Here is a 24479-nt window from a genome sequence, read left to right as displayed (position 1 = left end):
AAAAATACTTAAAATTTGTGAGATTTGAACCGGCCGGTTCAAAAATAACCGGACCGATTCACTTGGTTCGCCGGTTGAACCGGCGGTTCTAACCGGTTTAGTCCGGTTCTTTGCAGAAGCGGTTTTAGGGCTAAACCGGACCGGCCTTGTGACTGGTTCACGGTTGAACCGGTCGAACCGGCCGGTCCGGTCCGGTTTTAAAAGCACTGCTATCTGCATACTTTTAATTGACTACTTTTGCACTTTATTGCAAGAATTTCAGCTCTCCATGAACAATCTTTTCTGTTGTGCAGCACTCACCTTGGCTGTTAGTGATGTTGTTGTTGTTGCAGCATAGATTCATGTGTCCAACATCAAAGTTTTATTGTATTGTATAAAGTTTTATTTTATTTCTTTTTATAAAACTTATTGTATTCTATAAAATTTCCTTTAAAATACCACTTGATATCCACTTATTACATTGCACTCCAATTATAACCTCATCAAATCCCCATCTTTTTTGTATCACTTTCTAAACATTAAAAAATATTGTGCCTACTTATGATTTGATCGTCACATATCATTTATTGCTTATAGTTATTTGCATATTCACTAAAAGTTTAGAGTATATAATCAAATTTTATTTTTCTAACTAGAAGCATTTTATTTTCCTTTATTTTCTCTTACATAATGTTTATCGATTATGTTTTTTTTTTTTAATTTGAATTCTTTGGCGACTTGGTTGTACTTCAAACGTACTGTAACTTCGTTATAATTGCTTTTCCTTGATAGTTGCTTCTTGCCACCGCAAGTTGTTATTGCTTTTTCATGTAACTAAGGCTTTGTTTGAGATGGTTTTTGTTGTTGTTTTTTTAGTGTTGGGTAGTATAACTAATAAAAGTTGATGTTCATTTGGATGACATATTTTCATAGTGTTTTTCTAAATTATTTTAAAAAATAGCTTTTTGGGAAGCATATATAAAATTGCGGTTGAAAAAAGAACTTTCTAAAGAAAAGCAAAGAAGAAGTCTAAGGGTTCATTTTTGGGAGCTATTATGGGTATTATGGATTTTTCCCTTTTGAAAAAAGTCGAACAACTTTTTGACTGTTACCACACTCAAGCATATTTAGCTGTAAAACGTTGCTTCCTATGACAGAAATTTCTATAAAATGGCTAGAATGTTATAACCAAGTATAACAGTGACTGCTGTATGGAAAACTAAGCTTTGAATAAGTTGGCCCAAGCCCATGTATAATAATCTTTTTGTTGATCGCTTCTTAATAATAGAACTTGCCCAACCTTCATCAATGAACATTTTCACGTTTTCTTAAAATAACCCTTTGCCTAGATTCTTTTTCTTTTATTGAAAGATTCAAAACAAATTTCTCATTTCTATGGGATTTTTCATAATTTTTCTGTCAATCTTAACCGGGAAGCAAATGTCTGGTTTGATATGTGCTAGCTAAATTTATTTTCCCAAAGTCTTTGATATTGTTCATTATTAGTATAGGGACTTTCATTCTCGATAATCATTTTAATATTTTGATCCATGTGTGTCCATTGGTTTACATACCAGCATCTTAGCGATCAAGGACATAATTTCATTGAGATATAGAAATGCCATCCATTGATTGGCCTTTTTCAATACATGAAAATATCAAGTTATCCCAATTATTAAATATTGAAGTTTTTTGCCATGAAAAACAAAAATACTTTTCTAAACGAAAAAAAAAACTATGAAGGAAAATGATAAGGCATGATATGAAAATTTGAATTCAAATGCTTTTTATATTTATTGATACATGTAGAAGGAAGGAACAATACATAAATCAGTGAGGTTGATGAAGCAATATGTTAGACCGGTCCAAGGAGGACCGGTCCAGCCGGCCCAGCCCCTTGGGCCGGCTTTGTTCGTCTACGCCAGGAGGGCCGGCGGACACAAGAAGAAGGGAGAGGGGTGTGGTCCACTTGAAGTTTGAATTGTTTCTTGGAGCCAGAAGGAGGGGAAGCAAGGGTAATTAGGTCCTTTTGTTTTAGATTTGAATTGTATGCATTAAGTAGGGGAGAAAAGGGGGGATTAGGGTTATGAGATATTTTGTGAAAGTTTTTCTTGTTCTTCTTTGGTGGCTAGGGCTCTAGATTGAATTCTAGAGATTGGGAGAGTGCGATCCTCCTCTCGAATAGAGGATCCTTGTATCTTTGCTATTTTTCCTTTCATCTTCTAGTAAAATACAAGTTCTTACTTCGTGTTTCTATCGTTTTTCTCGCGTTTTCCCACTGTTTTGGCTGATTTCCTGCTGTGGACAGCAGTTCGCTGTGAGATCTTTGACTAAAATGATTAGGAAATACTTGGAATCAAGTATTTCCTATCACAATATTGAATAGTTCATGAGCAATGAGGTTGATTAAGTGATATTGGAAATTTCCTGAATGGATGGATGGCATTAGGTGAAAAGCAAAAATATTCATCTACTCTTTAGAATCTGTGGACGTCAGCAACGTCCAACATATTTCGTTGAAGAAGATGAAGAGTTTTGGACAAGAATATGTTATCCTTTAATGATATTAGAAACGTGTATAAACACCTTTTATTTGTATAAGGTTTGAAAGGATTTCACTCGATTCATCACTTGCACAACAGTGCAAGGCGCTCCTTGTTTCTCTTTTTTCCAATTTCAGCTAAATTTTCTTTCGTTATGTTGGCTGAAATTTTGTGATAGCAGCCACTTCTCATCATTGTTTGAGTTCTCTTCTTCTGTTAATTTCAAATGTGTTTTAATTGGACCCATAACTTTCCTTGTGTTACTTTAATCACTACAAGATCTTTAGAAGTTTCTTTATTCTGAACTCATTCGTACTTATGTTGCATAGTAAATTCACCTTTTTCCTACTGGCTACCTATTGTTGACAAATGTTTCATGAAAATGTTTTGTATCAGTCATCGAATGGCTATCTTTATGTTTTTTTTTTAAATTTAATTTACATAAGTGTAGATTTCTGTGGAGAATTGTTTAGTTGTCTTCTGTTTGGTAATAAACTATTATACTAATGACTTTGATCTGATGAACGAAATTATGAAATAAACTTTTGCCATGCAATTATTACTGCTTCTCGTAGTAACTCATGGCTGGCTATAAAAATCAATGTGAATTTTTGGTCTCTCATATCTGCAATTGCACTACAGATAATAAAAATGAATAACTGATAAACATAACTGATTGAAATAATATGCAATATACTTGTTAGTGCCATAAAACATGTTCAAGAAAAAACTAATTTCAAAGGAACACATAAGGCTTCTGACTTTGGCACCTTTCATCATGGTAATGAAACGAATCTGTGCAGGTTCTTCTGCTGACATAAGGCAACAATTCCAAATCTTCTATGTGAGTGAAAGTAGAAGGCCAATGATGCAGGTTGCAAAGTTCTATCTTTGAGCATCAGTGCTGCAAAATTTGATCTAAGCACTTACAATATTTGTTGGATGAACAACTTTGCCAAGAAGCTCAACTTTTGATCGGGTAACCTCAGAACCTGATTCATTGGTTTTTGGCCGAAAAACTCCTTAAATGAAATACACTATACAAGTGGGTTAACCATGGGGTAGATGGATTTCTTGTTCATACAATAACCTAAGTATGATATTCTAATTCTGATTTGCAAACCAAGCCCACTTTTGTTTATTCATAGTTTTAAAATAATAAAAAAACCACATTGAATAAGACTTTTTGCCGTCTGCTAGCATGATAAATGACTGAAGTTAGTTTTGCAAAGTACATGTAAAGAAGGCTAAGGATTGGGCTGTGAAAACGTACTATATGGCTACATGAAGGTTGGTTTAAATGATGGAAAGTGTTATTTCCTTGATAATTTATCTCCATCTGATTAAAAACATTGGTTTGCAACTACAAAGTTTGGATAATAGTATTGATATCTCTACTCAAGGTTTGCTCTAAAGCTGCAAGAAAGGCGGACTAATATTTTAATCTTGTAGTGAGATAGTATATTTTGGTTCATACATCTATCAGAAATTTTGGAATATAACTTTAATATTAAATTCAAAGAATGTGGTAATTAAAGTAATTATACGTTTCTCACCAATTTTTCTTGAGTCGCATTTATGCTTTGAGAATCCAAAATTTGAAGGGAACTAATATGCAACGTTATAGAGAAATATTTTATTGTCTGTAATATATTTAACACGTAAGAGTGATTTATTTGAACTTGAACATTAAATTCAAAGAATCTGCTAATCAGAGTAATTATGCATTTTTCACTAATTCGTCTTAGTTACATATATATGCTGTAGCATACAAAGTTAAACCATGTGGTTCCTATCCTCGCATTTGACAAATTTTGAAGCAGTCAATAGAGTTACGATATCATTTAATTCATTATTCAATCTTTGAAATTGTAAGACTGTTGGACTATAGAGTTACTTTAGTCTGCAAAGTGATAGCTTAAGCTCTCACTTTGTTTAAGATGATTTTAATAGCTGAGGACGTGGTAAGCCCAAATTGTTTTCCAACATAATATGAGAGATGCTTTTGTCCAGCAGTGAAAGGTAAAATAGCATGTTTTATAGTTTTTCCATGATTGAAGTTAAAATGTATGAAGTTATTCTTGCCTTGTGATATAATAGGTTAAGTTTTTACTCGAAATGGTTACCATCTTTAACAGCGTGTGCTGTGCCAAACTCAATTTAGCTGAAAATCTTTGTTGACATATTGCCTTCTATATGAATCACGCAAATGCAGGAAGGAATTCATGATATTTCTTATTATGAAAGATCTCTTGATTAAAATTTAAGTATTCCAAATGCTGCTGAAATTAATGTTTCCCTATTACTGTAACCTAGCATTGCCTTTTGCCATTTGGTGTTTTCTTATTAACGGATTTTATTTCTCAAACCCTGAAATTAATGTTGTTTTAATCCTTTTCAACTTCAATGAGTGGTAAATATTATAACAACTTCTCAAGCGTTGTATTTCTTTCCATATATCATTTGTCAATATATACACTTTTAAATTGATGTTGTTTTATATACCTATAATCAGATTATGCAGTCTGCATCATAAAAAATAAAATAAAAGAGAAGGTATCACTAGTTGCCCATTGTTAGGAGCATTTGCATGACAAGTTAATTAAACTAAGCACGCGTAGATCGGGAGGAGCTATGTTTATTACTGACTATATACTAAGTCACACTCGGATATTAGCTTAATTGCTTGCCTATGTGGTTTTTGATGCACTGTTTTCATTCAGAACTTACTAATTTTTTTGAGTTGCCTTGTAATTCTTTGCTTTTTTTTTACTTTCCCATTCTTATTATCTTGTTGGTTTTTTTATTGTATTTATTCGTTCAGTTCCGGTTTTGTGAAGGTCATAATTTCAGCGAAGGAAGAGCCAGATTTAACAATTTCCCCTGCAATGAATGCTCTTCTGAAGGTTCATAAACGCATGATAGATGGCTTAGATGGGGACTCTCACGGTCCACCTAATCCTGGCAATGCTGTCTTGACAAGATTATTATTGGGAGCAACACAAGCAGGAAGTCTTATTGGCAAACACGGATCAACCATTAAATCTATCCAAGAAGCTTCTGGTTCTGTAGTTCGTATTGTTGGTATGGGGTTCTCTTCCTCACGTTTACGGTACCTTTAATTTTTCTTGTTGAATCACGATTGTTGATACCTTCGGATTTGGTTTGTTTTTTACAATATAACATGGAGTATTGTTGTTTAATACACTGTTATCTGTGCATCCACATCAATTATCTTTTGGTAAATTTTCTTGAAGATCCTTTATTGGATATACAAGTTTATTCTCTTATTACTTTTCGACTAATAATTTACATTTTCTAGCAAGTACCTGAAGCGTTTGAAGTGGTTCATTTCGGTGTAATCATGAAGTGCTGAGTATTTTTTATTGAACTTTTGATCTTGCTGTTTTTATTTAGGTTTCTTTCTTTCAATATTTTTTTTTTGTTCAAAGCTGGGCAAATCCTTCTCATTGTTTAGGAACAAAATTTTAAAAAAATGATTGCAAAGAAATTGGAAAAGCACCTTCCTTGCAATATTTGACATGGGTTGTTTGATAGTTTATTATGTGCGTTATTTGGGAACTTATATTTTCTTAAAAAACTTTTGAACCTATGTCTTAGAACCAAATTGATTCTGAGGAGCTAAGGAAAAGTTTCTGATCCTTTTTTTTTTTCCCTCTTCTCCTTTCAAAACCCACAGCTCCTCAATTAACCGTGGCATGGATTTTGAATCTTAATGACTCGACAATAAGATGTTGGTTTTAAGTTGCAATAGTTATGTGTTTTTTCTTTTCAATATTTCTATTGTGCATTTCATGGGAATTTTTAGATTTTGGGCTTGTTGGCTTAAAAAACCAATAAAATCAAAATAAAACCTGAAAAACCGTTTTTAATCAAAATCTTAAAGCTATGGTCCCTGCTCCTATCCCATTTCCTATAAAGTTGTAACCCTAGCGACTCTCCTTGTTTGTAGAATCATCGTTGATGAAAATTTGGCCATTTGTTCGCCACCTTTCGTTAGACTCATTCAATTGCCCTTCCAAACGACAATTAACGACGAACTTGTTGTAAGGTTTCGACGCCCTTAAATGCATAAATAAATAAATAAATAAATAAATAAATATATATATATATATATAATCTTTTTAATGTTCTACTAGTCTATAAATACAATGATGTAAGGCTGTGTCAAGAGAAAAATAATTCTTTATAAGCATGTGACTCAAGTTGATTGAGACATAGAGAAGGTGAAGAAAGGCTACATGTATATCAAATGTAATTTTTGCATCAAAATTATCATAGGATGTGTTATAAGACGTCATCTTGGCAAAGTCATAAGAATATAATGGGACCGTGATAAAATTTGTGAAGCTAAATGAGAGAGTTCAAACTATTTGAATGCTTTTACAAAGGCAAAGCATCAACACAAACAAAATATGAATGAAATTATTAAGAATAGATTATATTTTGATTCTTGCCCTACTGGTCCTATATTGGTTCTACTAGCGGTATTGATAGTACCTCTATTTTCACTTGAAGAATTTGAGTCCCAATGGATCAATTTATTGAATATTTGGTTCGATGGTTTAAAACATCTTTTGAGGTGCATGTCTTGAGGCGCACCTCAAATTAAGGCACACAATGAGTGTCTCGAGGATTAAGCCTGACTAGTGCTAGTGAGGCTTACGGCGTTTTTAAATAAGGCATACACCTCAAGGTATTTTCAGGCAAGGGGTATTTTTGGTGAAGTTTTATAATTTATTATATTAATATTAATGTTAATATTTTTATTACTTTATTTTTTATTTTATTATACAAAGAAGGAACCAATTAGTCATAGGACGAATGAATAAGGTTGGATGGTTGTGTTATGTTAATAAAAAATTAAAAGGTAAACATTTCAAATTATAGAGGTGAATAATTGGTGATGATGAAATAAATTCTTTGGTGGTTAATGACATATTATCCATGATGTATGGATAATACCAAATAATAGTGAAAGAGTTAAAGTTGAAAATGGAGGAATGCATTTGATGATGAGGAGAATGAAGAAATTAATGCTAATATTAAAATAACTATTGAATTGATAATAACTTTTACTTCACAATCAATTTAAAGACAATAGCAACGCGGAGTTCAAGCTTAAAAAAAAATATCAAATGTTGTTTTAAATATAATGGATTATTTTGTTGTTTTATTTTACATAACACTGAATGCAATGTTAATTAATATGGGAGTTTAAAAAAATGTTATAACTAAAGAAGGTTTAGAATATGACAATGAGATAAAATTCAATGATGATATAATTATTATATATGAGGGCTATTATGAATAATATGAAAATAAGGATAAGGCCACCGTGGATCCTTATCTTTATGGTGTATTTAAGTTTTAAAGGAGCGATCACTTTGAATCTCATTTCCTACTTTTATTTTATAGTACATTTGAGATTTTTGTTGTTTATATCTTTATGATGATGAATCAAATAAATATGTTGATATGTTATTTTATTTTTGTTATTTTTATGAATTATTTATAAGTTCATGTTTTTTTTTTTAATTTTTGTCTGGAGGCTTGTGTCTCGATCCTCTTGGAGGCTCACACTTGGCCTCCCTAAGGTAAAACGCCTCAACTCTAGATTTCACCTTTTAAAACCTTTTTTTGGATATTATTATTAAAGGCCAATGTTATAGTATCTCATCAGTGTCCTATAAAATTTTTTGGAATAAAGTTTGTATGGATATTGAAAGATTTTCTTTTTTTATGAAAATAGAGTCCTGTTTATTGTTTTAAGATGCCCATTTTGTTTCAGTATATGTTCCATTAGGAACTATAATCGAGGATTGAATTTTCCAAGCATTCATGAGCTTTGAACATGGATATTGAAGGAAAAGTGAATACCATTGTTAGAAATAATTCTAGAAATAAAGTATACGTTGGCACAACCTTGAGTTTCAATGTCATCAGATGGTTGGCAAGACATAAGAGGTTGAAGCTTGATCAGCTTTCTTGCAACAATCATAATGGAATAATGTTTTTGAAATGTGTTTAGTTATCTAAGTTTATTCAGGTTGCACCGATTGTTATTCATAATGCTTGATGATATTGTTGAGAAAGTTGAAGAACATTTTGTTGTTCAAGTGATAATAGATAATGCAAGTATATATAAGGCCTCATGGAGGATGTTAATGGAGAAAATAAAACATTTATTTTGGACTCCAAGATTGAAATAGTAGTGCACGGGTTAAAAATATGAAAGGAAACAAAAGAAAATGATTATCTTAATAGATAATACTTTTTTGCTAACTGTTATATATAGTCTTTGAAACCACAACGTTTTAGTTAAGTGTTGAGAATGGTTGATGGTGAAGTGTTCTATAATGGGCTTTATCTACGGTATTATAAACAATGCAAAAGAACAAATAGGAACGAACGTATGTGGGGAAGAGTCAACTTATAAAGAGATGAGAAATTATTGATCAGAAATGAGACAACCAATTATTTCGTGATTTGCATTTTGTTGGATGTTTTTAAATCATTTGTTTTGTTTTAATGGTAATTTCTTTGAATGTGCGGAGGATATATATATATATATATATATATATATTTATATATTGTAAATGTGTTGAGAGAATGATAAGCTCTTTTGAATATTTTGAGAATATTGTTAAATGAATTAAAGAATTTATCACAAAAAGGGAATGTTTGGCATGAGAGCTGCCCAAGGTGGTAATGAGTCGAGCCAAGCTTGAGTCACCCCTGGATTGAGCTTGAGCTTAATTAATTATTCAATTTCGAGCTCGAGATTGGGTTTAATTCTACAAGTTCGTGATAGTTCATGAACCGGCTTATTTATTATGAAGAAAATGCTTATTATTCAAATGAGTATTATAATAAAATGATAAAAAGAATATGAACATAGAAGATAAATAATAAAAAATCACTTGATATAAGGAAGTGTGTTATAAATTTTAAATATTTTTAATAAATTTGTACTTAAAATTTTGAATGCTAATATTTTTAAAGTATATTATATACTAATTGTTTCTAAAGGAGGCATTGTTTGAGCTAACGAGACGAGTTGAGGTTAGCTCAAGCTTGGCTCGTGAGCTCATCGAGCTCAGCTCACGAGCCATTTTTTGAGCCAAGCTCGAGTTGGCTCGACCCATGCTCGAGTTGGCTCGACTCATTTCCACCTCTATGTCTAATTATCAAGCAAAAACATTCATTTGGTAAGATGTCTATCTACTTTACTTAATATTAATATTATTTTTATATTTGTTAAATATGTAATTAATATTATTTATTTTCTTTTTTCAACTTGTGTTTTAAAGCATTGATGGTTGCACTTTAGAGACGAATCACTAGAATTAAAAGCATTTGCAATAAGTGTCGTAAGTATGACATATTCAGTTTTTGCATGTGAATGAAATTGGAGCACATTCATATGAAGAGAATAATTTGTTTGGCTAAGGCTAGTATGAAGGATGAACAAATTAGTTTATGTCATATATAATAAGAAATTAAATGGCACACATGTCAAGTTATCTCACGCAAAGATGAAGATGATTTTTTAATTCTTGATAAATTGTTGTCAGATGATGAATGGGTGCTTAACAAGACAACAACATCAAGCCTTTATCCCACTACGTGGGGTCGGCTACATGAATCCTTTTTCTCCATTGTGTCCTATTAGAAGTCAAAATATCGTTTAAATCTAATAAAGAAAGATCATTCCTAATATTTTCTAACCAAGTCTTTTTACGTCTGCCTCTATCTTCCTTAATATAAATCAAATCTAATACCTCTACTCTCCTAACCGGGTCATCGGAAGGCCGCCGTTTTATGTGTCCAAACCATCTAAGGCGACTCTCTCTAATCTTATTTTCTACTGGAGCTACTCCAACCTGTTCACGTATATGCTCATTTCGTATCCTATCTGATGGGGACATCGATACGAGATTTCGACGCATCTATCAGAGGCGACACAGGAGATCGATGGCTACAATGGAGAGTCTTTACTTTTGATGCATTTTTATGTATTAGTCATTATTATTTCGTCAGTTTTTTCGTTTTGCCCTTAGGGGTAGTTGGTCACTATTATAGCCCGAGAGGCATTATTATCTTTTGTTTGTTTGTCATTGTGAGGCCTATATATATGGCCATGCTCTTATGTAATTTTTTTATGAATGCTTAATGAAATTTGGTTTCTTCTTCTTCTTGCATGAGAGCTAGAGAAGGGTGATTGAGCTCAAGGTGAGCGAGTGCATTACCCACCAGTCGTTGGAAGAGTCCACGACTCGTGGCTTTATTTTATTTTGTCTTCTTGTCTTCTTATTCACCTCTTGTTCTCCTCCTCTCATACCCGCCAACCTCCATAGCTCCACCGCCAGGCATCTCCCAACCAAGCCTCCCACGTCACTCATACCAAGCCAACTCGTCACTTATCTCCCTCATCTCCCACCTAGCCCGACACCACCTCAGCCCCAATGCCCATGCTGCCGGCCACATCATTATTTTCCCCTCATGGTGGTAATCTCCATGCCGTAATGACTTTCCATATTCACCCTACGAGAAATTAGGAAGGATTTAATTCAAATTTTGAATTTCAAATTCTTTCCAATTTTGGAGTTTCTATATTAGGAAAGTCTTGAATGTCATTCAATTTTAAATTTCAAATTAGATTGGATGACATTATTCTCTTCCTAAATTATAGTGGCAAATTTGGAAGTTGTTTAAACTTTTCCCCCAATCCCCTCTCCCTTTATATGCCGCCGGCCATGATAGGGAGGAAATCCCTTTAATGCTAATTCATGGCATTAATTACAATTGATATGAAGTTCAAATTTTCATAACCCCTCCTCCCTCTCCCTCTCTATGACGCCGGCCAAGCATGGATGGATTTCCATTTAATGCACAATCAAGGTCTTGATTACAATCAAATTGAATTCAAATTTCCCCATTAATTTCCCTCCAAATTAATCAAAACTTGAAATTAATTTCAGGTTTGGATTAAAGGCTCTTTTCCTCCCTTGGCCCAAACCGAGTTCTCTCCCTTTCCTCCCACCCGAACCCCTCCTCCCTCCTTGTCTCCTTGGCCGCCCCTCTTCTTTCCTCCTCCCTTGGGAATTTTAAAGCCAAAGAAGAAGACAACGCCCCCGCATCTCCCCTCCAATGTCGAATGGCCGATCCTGAAGTTGATAGTGGATTCGTACTCGACGCCTACGGAGAGATCCACATCGTTCGATCACCATTCTTCGACGTCGGGTTTTGCTTTGACAACACCGTTGAAAACTACTTGAATTGAATCCTCCCCACCCTCGTGGACATCATCGACGATCAATTCTCGGACTACGTGTGGACCATCAACGGCCATCCACCCGTGCCACCTCCACCACCGTCGACCTTTCCGTGGATTAAGACCATTGGCGTTGCGACCGTCCTCGTAGCTTTGTTGGGTGTGCTGAAGATCTTTCTCCGCTAAGCCATATTTTGAGTGTAAGTGAGCATGGTACCTCATAGTGAAATTTCTAAATATTAACCGTGGGATTGTATTACTACATGTTTGTTTTACTGTTATAATTTCTGATCTATCTTAAGTTGTCCTAACTTCTAGCTTCGTAATTGCTTATCATAACAAAATTGACGATTGAGAGTCCTTTAATCTTGCCTAACGAAGCATCAATCTTAAAAGTAGCAAGCTCCATATTTCTTTAAATATTTATTGTGCAATTCTTGTATGTTTCACATCACTATCTCTAAGGGTAAAGCCACTCATCCACCTAAGCATTGTCATCTCTGTCACACTTAACTTAGTATTATGCTTCTCTTTTAATGGCCAACATTCGGCACCATAAAGCATTGCAGGCCTCACCATCTTATGAATGGGTGCTTAACAAGATGACGAAGAAAATGAAGTGCTCTTTGATCAGATGTGAATGAAGATATTTATATTTATGCTGTTCATGTAACTGAAATTAGCGAAAATTCCTAAAGATCCGCCAAATACAAACGACATAAAACTTCAAATACCTTGAATGGTTGATAGAGTATATGCATTAAGAAATATGTAATAAATTGTTATATAATATTTTTTGGTTATGAGTGTGCTTATTATGATAATAATTTGGATGCAGGAAAGAAGAAAATAATAATGTTGGATAAGGAAAAAGATGAATGGGATAACTCACATGAGCGATTGGGAGGACGATGGAGCTATTAGATATCACTTTGATTCCTTGGATGATCCTGCTAGTGATTATGAATGATGATAATGATTATTATCTTTAGGGCAAAAAGATCTCATTTAGAATTTAGTTCTATCATTGGTTACTAATTTTTATATTTTTCAAACTCAGGCTTTTATTCAATTTTTTGAATTTTGTGTGCTTTCCTATGATGTTTTTTTAAGGAGTGAAGGTTTTATTTGAATGCACTTTATGTGTTTCCTAATTTTTCATAATTTTATGACTTTTTCTATTTTCAATTTGAAACCTATGTTTTGATTCAATTGAGGAAATCGCTTTGATTATCAATATAAATTTTTTTTTTTTTTTGAACTTTGCTTCCCACTCGCATAAGTAAAACCTTATTTCTTAACTCGTAATGCAAGCTTAAAAAATTTAGATAGGAACTTGAATATAAGCTATATTTGGTGTATCATAATATCATATAAAGAAAGTTTTTTTAACTATTGTATTAGTTTGAGAGGTCTGCATCAAATGCCTCAAGTTATAAAGACTCAAGCCGTATGCTTCCAATAAAAAAAGTGAAAGTCTCACTTAGACCATAAAAAGTTAAGCCTTGAGGCAGTTTTTGGGGCGTCTCATGGCTAGGCACAAGTTGTGGCGTTCATCTTGAACATATTTCGTACCAAGGTTTCAATCGGAACCTGTAGAATTTTAAAGTGATCTAAAACTCTTAAACCAACAAAAAGTTCTACTAGAATTTTATTAAAGAGTCCCCGGCAACTTTCATGTCTTGTTATTTGAATTTGATTTCTTAATCCTTTTTTTTCATTTGTGCACTTTTTAAATTGTTTCATAATAAAAAATAACTAAAATTAAATCTTAAAACCATCAAACTAACAGCTTTACGCTATGGCCGAAACTGGCGTTTATGAAATCTTGGTTGAAGCTGTGCTGGCCATTAATTTCATTGCTATTAAGGAGAATGTGTTACTCTTCCTAGGTGCTAGGTGCAGGCTAAGGATTATCATCTATATTTTACTTTTCCAAGTTGAAAAGCTTCTATGAGCTTTAGGTACATGGCTATTAAAGAGAATGTGCCACTCTTCCTAGGTGCAGGCTAAGGATTATCCTCTATATTTTAGTTCTCCTAGTTGAAAACCTTGTATGAGCTTTAGGCACTATATCTCACCGTTCATGCTCCTCTACAATATGACAGTTTTTTTATGGAATTTCATCTGTTTTAAAATATCTTGCCATTTATCTGGCATAAAGAAGATGAAGCATATCAAACGACATGTACCCTTTCAGGAAAAGGTGGTCAAAGCGTACAGTACGATATATATCGTACTGTACGATCAGAAGAATATCGATCGTCCCGAGGGTCGTCAGTATGACTTTTGACCAAAAGTTTCATACTGTACGAACCGTTATATCGTACAGTATGATAAATAATAATATCAATCCAGACAGCTTTAACTCATGCTCATCCATTTTGCTGAGGTGGATCGTACATTACGAAGAGTAGGTATCGTATAGTACGAACACCAATAATGTCGTACCAAACCGAGTTAAGTCATCCCAATCTGTTTGCTGACGTGTCTCATACAGTATGAAGTGGAGATATCGTACCGTACATTTTTCTTTTTATCTCTTACTACATTTTTCTTTTTATTGTATTTCCGTTTAAATATATATATATATATATATATAATGGGTAGATTAGGAGTATGAGTCTGACAATGTATTTTTATTTATTTTATTTTTACTTTCTTGAGTCTGGCCACAAAATGCATAAAAGTTTGTGCAACCATGCACACACACAGGGGGAGAGGATTTTTTTTTTTTAAAATTTGGAGATTTTCTTTCTCTGCAGATCATACTGTATGAATTTTTGTTGTATCGTATGATCTGAGCTTGTAGGACGATTTTGTGAATAGATCGTACCGTACGAATCCCAATCATACTGTATGATATGTTCAAATCCAAAAACCCTAGCGTCAAATTAACTTAAGTAAGTATTTTCTCCATCATTCGTACTGTACGATTTATTTTAAATACATACTTAAATTACCTCGTGATTAGTGGAATAATTCAAGGTTCAATTTAAAATTGAATATCATGCTGTACGAACAAGTTCGTACAATACGATGAATAGAGACGAATTCTGATCATCCCGGAGATCATCCTGGACGATCCATTGGTTTTTCCTCATCATACAATATGATGTAGATCGTATGATATGATGAATAGAGATGACTCTTGATCGTCCCGAAATTCATCCTAGATGATGCCTTGAATTTTAACCATTCATATTGTATGATATATATCATACAATACGATGAATAGAGATGACATTTGATCGTTCATGCTATCGTCCTGTAGGATCAATAATGTTTAGGATCATACCTTACAATTCATTATCATACTGTATGATTTATTTTGAACTGTTCGTACATCTTCGTACTAGGACGAAGCTTGGTATACATATCGTATGGTACTATTAGAAATCATACTATACGATCGTTACAGCTACTTCAAAATTTCAGGGATTTTGGAGCCCGTTTTAAGGTGTCAAAATAGTAATGTTTTTGTGTGTGTGGATCAGAGAGGAGAACGTGTTTAGAGAGGGATTCCAAGGGAGAGAGCTCTTGAGAAGTTCTTTAGGGTTTGAGAGAGGAAGGAGAAGGTGAGCGTTGCGAGGGAGAAAAGGGGTGAGTGAGATCATACGGTTGCTCTGAACTTGCTGCATCTTGCTCCTCCTATGGCCCTAGAAGAACTTGTGAGAGGATCTCCAAGGGGAAGGCTCTTCTACATCTGTGACCTCGAGGTACTCTGCCTTCTCCACAAGGGAGAAAAATTAGAAGGTTCTCTGCCGTCGTCAGGAGGGTGAAAATAGAGTTTGGCACTCCATTAAAATATCTTGCCTTAGAACGCTTAGTTGAATCATGCATTTCACCCATAAAAAACAATTGAATATTTTATAAATATCATAAACTTCAGTTTGTTTAATTTAGTATCTTTTTTTAGCAACTCTTATCACATGAAATCAAAACTGTGTTGGAGATTTTTGGATGCCTCTGATTGGACTCACTTCTCTTTAAAATACTGGAAATCAGGAATTTCACTACTTATGGTGATGTTTATAGAAACTGAAATGGAGGAAGAGTGTTGTTGTGTGCTGGAACATTTTTAGTGATAGAGATATATAGAGTTTAATGACTTAGCTGACTCGGAATTGACCCGGGTCCAATTTAGCTGACCCGAACCCAACTCAATTTTATAAGTGGGTCTGAAATTCAAACCCTTACCTAGCCCATCGTGTTATCGGATTGACTCGACATGATTTGTAACCTGCGTGTGCGAGAGCATAACACACGTGTGGGATTGCGGGAGCGGGCGTGAGTGTGAGCGCGGGTGTACTAGTCCGAGCGAGCTCTGCGGGTGTGGGTGCGCGGATGCAGATTGCGAGCGGGCGTGGGCGAGGCAGTGTCGTCGCGAGTGTGTTATAGTGCGCGGGTGTGCAGGTGCGTGCGTGACTGCTAGCAAGGGCGGGACCGCGTGAGTGAGAGTGCAGGTCAACGAGTCAAGGGTGAGCGCTGCTGGTGCAGATGCAAGCGCTGGGGGTGCACGAGACTTGAGTTTGGGGCGAGGCGCTGGATAGGGGCGAGTCGGGCGACTTGCTAGTTCGGATTGGGACGGGTCAAATCTAGGTCAATTTCGGGTTAACGGGTTGACACTACTTTTGGTAAATATTCCTATATTATTTCCTTGCTTTTATCACAATGTTCATGATTTGGAGAAATATATACTCCTTTTTAATCCTTTTTTTGGTGATCTTACACAATGGTTTACGCTGGTTTAGTAAATTCTTCTCATCCATATGATTTTGTTTGTCCTTTGTATTTTCTGTTCCCCATGCCATTTTTTGGAAAAGAAGCGGCTTAATAATGAACAGTAATTTAGATTTCCCATAATGTGGTGTCAGCAAAAGAATCTTTTTTTATTTATCAGAAACATTGTATTTGTATGAAGTCCCACTATGGTGTCATCAATTTAACACTGCCGTTGCCATGTCCCAAGTCCTGGTCTCCTGGATGAGAAAAGTGGAGGGTTGCTTTAGGTAGTTGACAACCAACGTAAAACTTGTTGAATAATAATGACATGAATCCTTTATGGAGAAAAAAGATTCATGTAGCCGACCCCACGTAAAACATTTAAAAAATATTTTATTTGTATGAAGGATGCTCATCTTTGTGTTTAAAAGGTCTATCTTTGATCTTTTAAAAGATTTTTTAAATGTTTTCAGTAAAAAACATTTGACCGGTAAAGAAAACCACTGGTTGAACTTACAATTTATTTGCATGAAGATGATTTCCATGTTATATCCAAAGCTCTTTGCCTCTATGTAGGTCTATTTGGCTCAACAATCTTCAGTATGAGATAAATTTTCAAGAGAATGTTGTAGTTTAGGCTGGTGATGTGAAAAATGAAAACCTTTTGTTGTGAAGTTTTGTTTAAATGAAATAAAACAGCAAGTTCCTTCAATTACATGTGATATAATGAATTTATTAGCTTTTAACTTTCAAATTTATTATCAAGAAAATATTCACTAGCTCTTTATGTTTTGATAACATTTTACTTTGAAAAGTAACTTAGTTATAGCAAATATGTTTCTTCATATCTTGTTTGATTTTGCGCAGAAGATTTGCCCCCTGTTGCTTTGCCAGATGATAGAGTTGTTGAAATACAAGGAGAACCAGTGGGGGTGCATAAGGCGCTGGAGTTAATATCAAATCATTTAAGGAAGTTTGTGGTTGACCGCGGTGTGCTGCCGTTATTTGAGGTGGATGTTACTTATTCTCACTCCATAGATTTACTAGAACTAGCATTGGATGAACTAATCTATTTTCTGGAGTCATTCATTTGTGCAAATTAAAATTTGAAATTTATTTGAATAACACTACGGATGTCAATGCAGAATCTGCAACTGGACCACAAAATGCAACCATCTCAACCCTGGGGTCACCCGCAAGGCCTTCCTCCAAATGCTGGTGGCCCAGGCTACGGTGCTAATCCTCAGTACATTCCTCGTCCTCATGATAATTATTTCCATCCACCCGACCTTCCTACATTAGAAAAACAACCTCACCATGGCATATCTGCTTATGGTCGAGATGCGACATCAATGGGCAGTTACCCTGCAGCTACTCTACAACCAGCAACGCCATTGGTTGCACAGGTGTAAATAATATTCTGATTTGTTTTATGTTAAATGATAGTGGTTTTGTAGCGGAATTGGTTTGTTCTGCTTAATCTTTAACTTGCCCATCCTTTGTTAGGTTACACAGCATATGCAAATTCCACTTTCATATGCTGATGCTGTAATAGGGGCCGCAGGCGCTAATATCAGCTACATCCGCCGTGCCAGTGGAGCAGCTGTAACAATACAGGAAACAAGGGGTGTTCCTGGAGAAATGACTGTTGAAATTATTGGGAGTGCTACCCAAGTTCAAACTGCTCAGCAATTGACACAGGTCTAAGATTTCATCATGTCACTGATCTTTTGACCATAACACATTTTTCTAGCTAAGAATTTCTATAATTTGTTGTAAAATGATGTAGGACATTTCAGAGTCTATGATTAAATGTGGTAAACCATGCAATAATGACCCATCTTGATGTTAAACGATTATTCGCTACCTGATAATGTCTAGATTTGGAGTTTTGAGGACTTGGAGAGTGAGATAGCATGTCTAACTAATTCTAGAGATGAGTCTAGGAAATAGATGGTAAAAAATGTTTTCTTCTAAAAATTGAAGAGTTAGAAGACTCAATTGCTTTTTGAACTTGAAGGATTCATTAAAATTGGGACGGGATTCCCTCATTTGTTCAATTTGGCAAAGTATTTATAGGCATTATTCATGATGACTTCTTAAATAGAGGAATCTCTATTGTTGTTTTTTGAGAACCCATGTTAAAATTTCATTTTTCATTCAGGCAGAGAGATGAATCCCCCTTTTTTTTAGCTAAGATATAGGCCAATGAATCTCGTCCAGGATTGTAAATGATGTTTCCTCATAGGCCACTTCTAGCATTTTGGAGATTTCACACCGTTGTTGGAATACTCATTTGTGCAATTATGGTTTCCGTATGAAATTTCTAGAAGTCCTGCATGCCATCCCGAGGGTGTCCTATGTGCCCTTTCTCAACCATTCTTTAGCTTTCGGTGCTTCAGTTTCTTGTTTTAATTATCAAGGTTGAGTGCTTCGAGCCGAGCAATGACGGTCGGATGAAATTGGGGTGATATTTATTACTGCAAAATGTTCCTCAAGGTTTTTCTCAAAGGCTTTACTTAAGGATTTGTTCAGAAGTGTTCTATAAACTATAAAATTCATTCAAAAGCATTCGTCAACATTCGTTCATAATTGTTCTTTAAGTATCTACGCAGAAGCTTTTCTTTGGTGTATGTTTGAAACGTTTCCTCTGATGTTCATTTGGAACTGTATTGCCTATCTCTGAGTATTCTTAGATAGGTTGCATTTGGTACTACTTTTTCACTGATTTATAGGCCAATGCCACACTTTTGTTTGGATATAACCTTCTTTCCGTTTTTTTTTTTTTTTTAAATTTCTAAGATATAAAGGAGCTTTAAACTTTTATCATGTCAATGTTGATGATAGATGATAGCTCAGAAATTGTGAAGTTCATCACACAAATGTGATGGCAATGAGCAAATGCAATTTTCTATCTTGTTAACAGCCCAAACCAAATTATCTATCACCTCAGTGTTGAGTGTTCTGTCATAATAAGGCAACTTTGTTGGTTATTTTTCGTTTGTCATTTATGTATTCTTCTCAGCTTCTTCCTTATTGATTGATTTTCCTTTTTGAGTTATTCTCTTCTAATGGATAGCTCTCCTTCTATTTAGACATCTGGTGTGGTAGATAGTGGTGGTGCTACTTTAGTAGCAAGGTTTTTCAATTCTTCCATCATTGTGACCATTTGATCAGTCATTTACTCGGACATCTCTTTTTTCATAGATCATTTCTAATATTTTCTAAGTCTTTTCCGGTTTACCTCTATCTTTCTTAACATAAGTCAAATCTAATACCTTTACTTTCCTAACCGGGTCATTGGAAGCCACCGTTTTATGTGACCAAACCATCTATGGTGACTCTCTCTAATCTTATCTTCCACTGTTGCTACTGCAACCTTTTCACGTATATGCTCATTTAGTATCCTATCTCTAAGGGTAAAGCCACTCATCCACCTGTGAGCATCTTCATCTCTTCAATACTTAACTCAGTATCATGATTCTCTTTTAATGGCCAACATTCAGCACAAACTGTTGGAATAATAATAATAATCTTGATTTTGGTTGTAGTGGTTCCTTTTTCTATAGGACCTTCCTGATGAAAATCCTTACAATTACTTTCATTGGATGCATCGCATCGACTGTCGATTTCAATGTAATTTGCTCATTTTCTTTTCATTAGTTTGTTTACTTTTATTTTTTATTTCTATATTTAAAAACATACCATTGATGATGGCCGACAAAACTGAAAAGCTAATAAGCTCAATCAAACAATAATATCCCAGTTTCTTTCTAGACTTTTGATTGTAGGCTTGTAGTTAATTTGTATTTGACCTTTGGTTCTATTGCAGAATTTCATGGCGGAAGCTGCTGCAACTGCATCTGCATCTGCTCCTGCACAGAACGCTATCGGCTCAGCTGATCAGGGTTACAGTTCCTACCAGCCACACGGTATGTATTCTACTACTCCGGCCAACGGCGGAGCTCCGCCTTATGCTGGTGGTGGATATGGCACTCCTTATGATTCCTATTATGGCTATTAGTAAAAAGCTTTGATGTGAAGGCATTATTAGAGCAGCAGTCCTACATCAAACCTTGTCATTGAAGAGCAGGAGACAATTTAGGTGAATGCTAATGTGCCTTCTTTAATTTCTTCTAAATATTTCTGGTAGTTTTTGTTGTGCAATAAAAGATGCGTTGAGGTTTGAGATTTTTTTTTTTCCCTTGCTATTTGCTTCCTCTGCTTCTCCATTGTATCAAAGATTCTTTTAGAAGCGCTTTAGTAGGTGGTCTCTTTTTCACCATAGAGAATTATTTATATTAATTTCTCTTTATTAAAATGTCGGCCTTCCGTTGATATGGTTAAGAGAATGGATGTATTAGATTTGACTTGTGGTAAGATTGGTAGAGGTAGACGTAGGTTTCGTTTTGGGATGATATTTTTGTTGTTTTTTAAATCAACTTTATTAAAAAGCTGTTTTAAGTAGTAAGAAAGCCGTCCCAAACGAAGACTTAAAAAGATTTAGTTAGAATTTATTAGAAATTATATTTTTTATTAGATTTAAATGATAATTTCACTTTTAATAGAATAATGGAGAAAAATGATTCATGTAGTCGGATCTAAGTAGTGGGATAAAAATTTGATATTGTTGTTGTTGTTATGTTGAAGAAGTCTAAGGCTATGTTTGGGACGGCTTTTTTATTTAATTTTTGTGTTAGAAAGCTACTTTAAGCAGCAGTAAGAAAATCGTAAACGAAGCCTAAGTCTTAGGGTTGGGTTGGGATGGCGGTAGTTTTTTATAGAGTTGGTTGTGAAGTTGCTGTAGAAAAAATAACTTTGTTATTATTGTTGCAAAAAGAAAAATTTCGCCATAAAAATTTATGAAAATCGGCGAGAAGGTAATGAGAAAGTAATATTCTAATGAAATTGTGTTGCTATATGAAGAATAAGTCATATAAGAAATTGTCCCAAACATTGTTAGTTTTTTCCATGCTATATTTGTTCATATGGCCCTCATGATTCATTTTGTGACCACTTTGATCTAAATTATATTGATAGAATAGTTCCATCTGTATGAGAGATTATTACGCGCGGAGTTCGGACAGAGAGAATCATTCGATTTTGTTTTTTAATTAAATTTGAAATTTTGATATTAATACAATTTTACCTCAAAATGTTAATAATAGTTCCTAAAAGAATTTACCACCTGAGTTAAGGACTAAGGTGCCTATTTTTAACATATAAAAGTCATCATCTTTTCATTGCTCTTAATGTTTTAAATTGTAATAAAATAACAAAAAATTAATATAATAAAGTGAGAAAATAATGGCGCTTAATTGTGATTGAACTATAAAATATTTCAATCTTTTTTTTTTAAATTATAATTGAATAAATCATTTTCATATTATTTTTTTTTAAAATATGTTTGATTTCTTATATAAAAATAAAATGATTTTTTTTTTACTATTGAATATTTATTTAAAGGCCATTGAGATTGATACAACTTCGTGTAAAGTAAAAAGCTACAACACATCATAATGAGGAGCATTCTTTTCATGAATACAACCTGTTTCAAAGGTCATTTGGGATCATCTCTCGGTAAATCCTCATTTGTTCAACAATTCTATTCTCTCAGAAGTTTGTGCAACATGTTGCGAAGGGCGAATTATTACGCACGGTCACTGGACGTTCGGACATCCAATTCAGATGCGTCACGTCACCCAAATACACTGGGACCCGGTGTATTTTGGTGACGTGACACATCTGGATTGGTGTCCGGACGAATCCGGACACCGGACATAATAATTTGCCCTTGCGAAGGGATGTTGCAGTCAAGTTTGCAATAAGAGTTGAATTTCATTTGGATTTTCTATTAGGCTTCGTTTGGTTTATTTGCCGTTTCAGTTTCAAAAACGTCACTATAAGAAATGAATTTTTTGAAATGGATAAGCTAATATATAATGTTTCTCAAATAAGAAGAGAAATGGAGTTTTTTTAAAAAAATTATCTTACATTCAAACATCTTCGTCAACTGATTTCTTCGTTTCAAACCGAAAAACGGAGAAGAAATGGGGAAACAAATGAACCCTTAGACTGAATTTGTCAGGAACTTATTTTTCTTGTGATTTAAAAATTGTTACATAATTAAATGATGATACATATCCCAAATGAAAACACACACACACTCTCTCTCTCAATGAGAAATCTTATTGTGGACCTGTGGTCCAAATTCAGCTCACTGTCTGTGCTTGAATACTGCTATGTAAATGTACATACAACTCTTTGTAATATCATCTAAATGGTATATAAGTCTGCTAAATTATGAGTTAAGTCTGCTAAATTATGAGTTATCTTGACAAATCTTTTTATGTTCCAACCTTCAATCTAGGGGTCAATATCGGTTTCGGGACAGGTTCTAGTCCAATCCGTTATTGACCAGGCTTTAATTGGCTCAACCCGAATCCGACATGATTTTAGAATTAGGTTAGAAATCCGAACTTAGACTTGACTGGTCCCAAACCCGGGTCAACCCAAACCCCCAAACTTGGGTCAACCCGACCCGACATGACACGCTGACCCGGGCGCAGACCGGGCGCAGAGGGGGCATGGGGGCAAGTGCGAGGCAAATTGTTGTGCAAGCGCGGGTCGGGGTTGATGTGCGAGCACATGCTAGGTCGCGGTATAGTGCGCGGTGCATGCGTAGGGTTATGTCGCAAGGTGAGCGGGGGGCTTGGCTGCATCGTCGGTGTGAGAGCGGAGAGGGGGGTCATAAAATATCCATAAATAACTCATTTTATTTAAAATTTTTGATAAAATTGGTTTGCAAAATGGATACCTGACGGCTCCAAAATTTTCACTTATACCAACAACATTAATTTCTTAAGGATTTTTATTAGTGCTAAAAAAATTATAAAAAAATTTAGTATAATTAAAACAAAAGAAGATCTATCTTTTGGTGAAGATATATTTCAAATTTGACTTATAATGACCCCTTAACAATTTTATTTTATAGGGTTATTACACAATTGCCTTCTTAGGTGTCTTTATAGGTAACAAACAGGTCGTGATAATTTTTTTTTTTTCAGAAGTAAATGCCTTGAAAGACTTCCCCACGACTACTAGAGGAACTCATCTAAATAGGAGAAATTTTCTCACCAGCCATGAGCCCATCTTCTCTCAAGTCTCGCTCAACAACTACTCACCCTATGCTGAGCTTGCCTAATGTCAAATAGCTCCCCGGTTCATTGATTTCATCTTTCTACAACCAATTAGGAGGTGCCACGTGTCTAACACTAGCGCGTAGCATTGTACTAATATTTTTGTGTAGCCCATGCTTCTACTTTTCTCTGTGTTGCCTTCAAAACCTTATAAATAAAAGGTGATGATGAACAATTGGGAGGACTTTCTAGATCTTTAGATCATTTAGAGGCTCCAAGCTTACTTATGTATTCTTGATTATGATAGTGAAGATTTTGTTTAATTCATTCTCATCTGTTCTTTTCCACCCTTCATTCTGACCAACAGGTCCTCAAGCTTAACAGATAGATCTGCTACTAAAGTCTGATATCATCCATCAAATAAATTTCAATTCAAGAGGCTCTATATTAGATACATTCTAAAACTCTTATTTTAATAGCTACATGAGTTTCTTGTGATCAGCTATTAACATAACCTTTTTTGGATAAAGTATAACATTGGTTTTTTATTTTTTATTTCTAAGTATATAACCACTTTTTATATTAATTCAAATAATCACATAATAAGCACATAAATGAGAGAAGTTTTATTTAGAATAACTTTTCTACTGCTTTTTTATAAGAGAAATATTATTTAAAAACTATCTATAATTAATTATCTCAATATCAAAATTTTAATTTCAAAAAAAAAAAAAAAACTTACTAAAAAAATAAAATTCTAAAAATAAAAAACGAAAACTATATACTACAAGCTCA

At 34.4% G+C, this 24479-nt stretch overlaps 1 protein-coding gene across 3 annotated transcripts in view; it reads left to right on the top strand.

Annotated features, from left to right (window-relative positions):
• The window catches only part of LOC110105547 (flowering locus K homology domain), a 26600-nt gene extending 5770 nt beyond the window's left edge, over nucleotides 1-20830 (top strand). For 2 of the 3 annotated variants that reach the window (XM_020835102.2, XM_020835103.2), the window contains exons 3-7: nucleotides 5363-5606; nucleotides 17413-17555; nucleotides 17691-17951; nucleotides 18052-18246; nucleotides 20378-20830. In XM_020835102.2, the coding sequence (XP_020690761.1) occupies nucleotides 5363-5606; nucleotides 17413-17555; nucleotides 17691-17951; nucleotides 18052-18246; nucleotides 20378-20569 (1035 nt within the window). In that variant the 3' untranslated portion in view covers nucleotides 20570-20830. The remainder of the gene's footprint in view (nucleotides 1-5362; nucleotides 5607-17412; nucleotides 17556-17690; nucleotides 17952-18051; nucleotides 18247-20377) is intronic. The other variant, XM_028700881.1, reaches the window with a different exon arrangement.
• Nucleotides 20831-24479: the final 3649 nt, after the last annotated feature.

This window comes from Dendrobium catenatum, unplaced genomic scaffold (genome assembly GCF_001605985.2).
Source record: "Dendrobium catenatum unplaced genomic scaffold, ASM160598v2 fragScaff_scaffold_1608, whole genome shotgun sequence".
In the NCBI taxonomy this organism is placed as follows: Eukaryota; Viridiplantae; Streptophyta; class Magnoliopsida; order Asparagales; family Orchidaceae; genus Dendrobium; species Dendrobium catenatum.
This window is presented reverse-complemented; position numbering and strand designations above follow the sequence as displayed.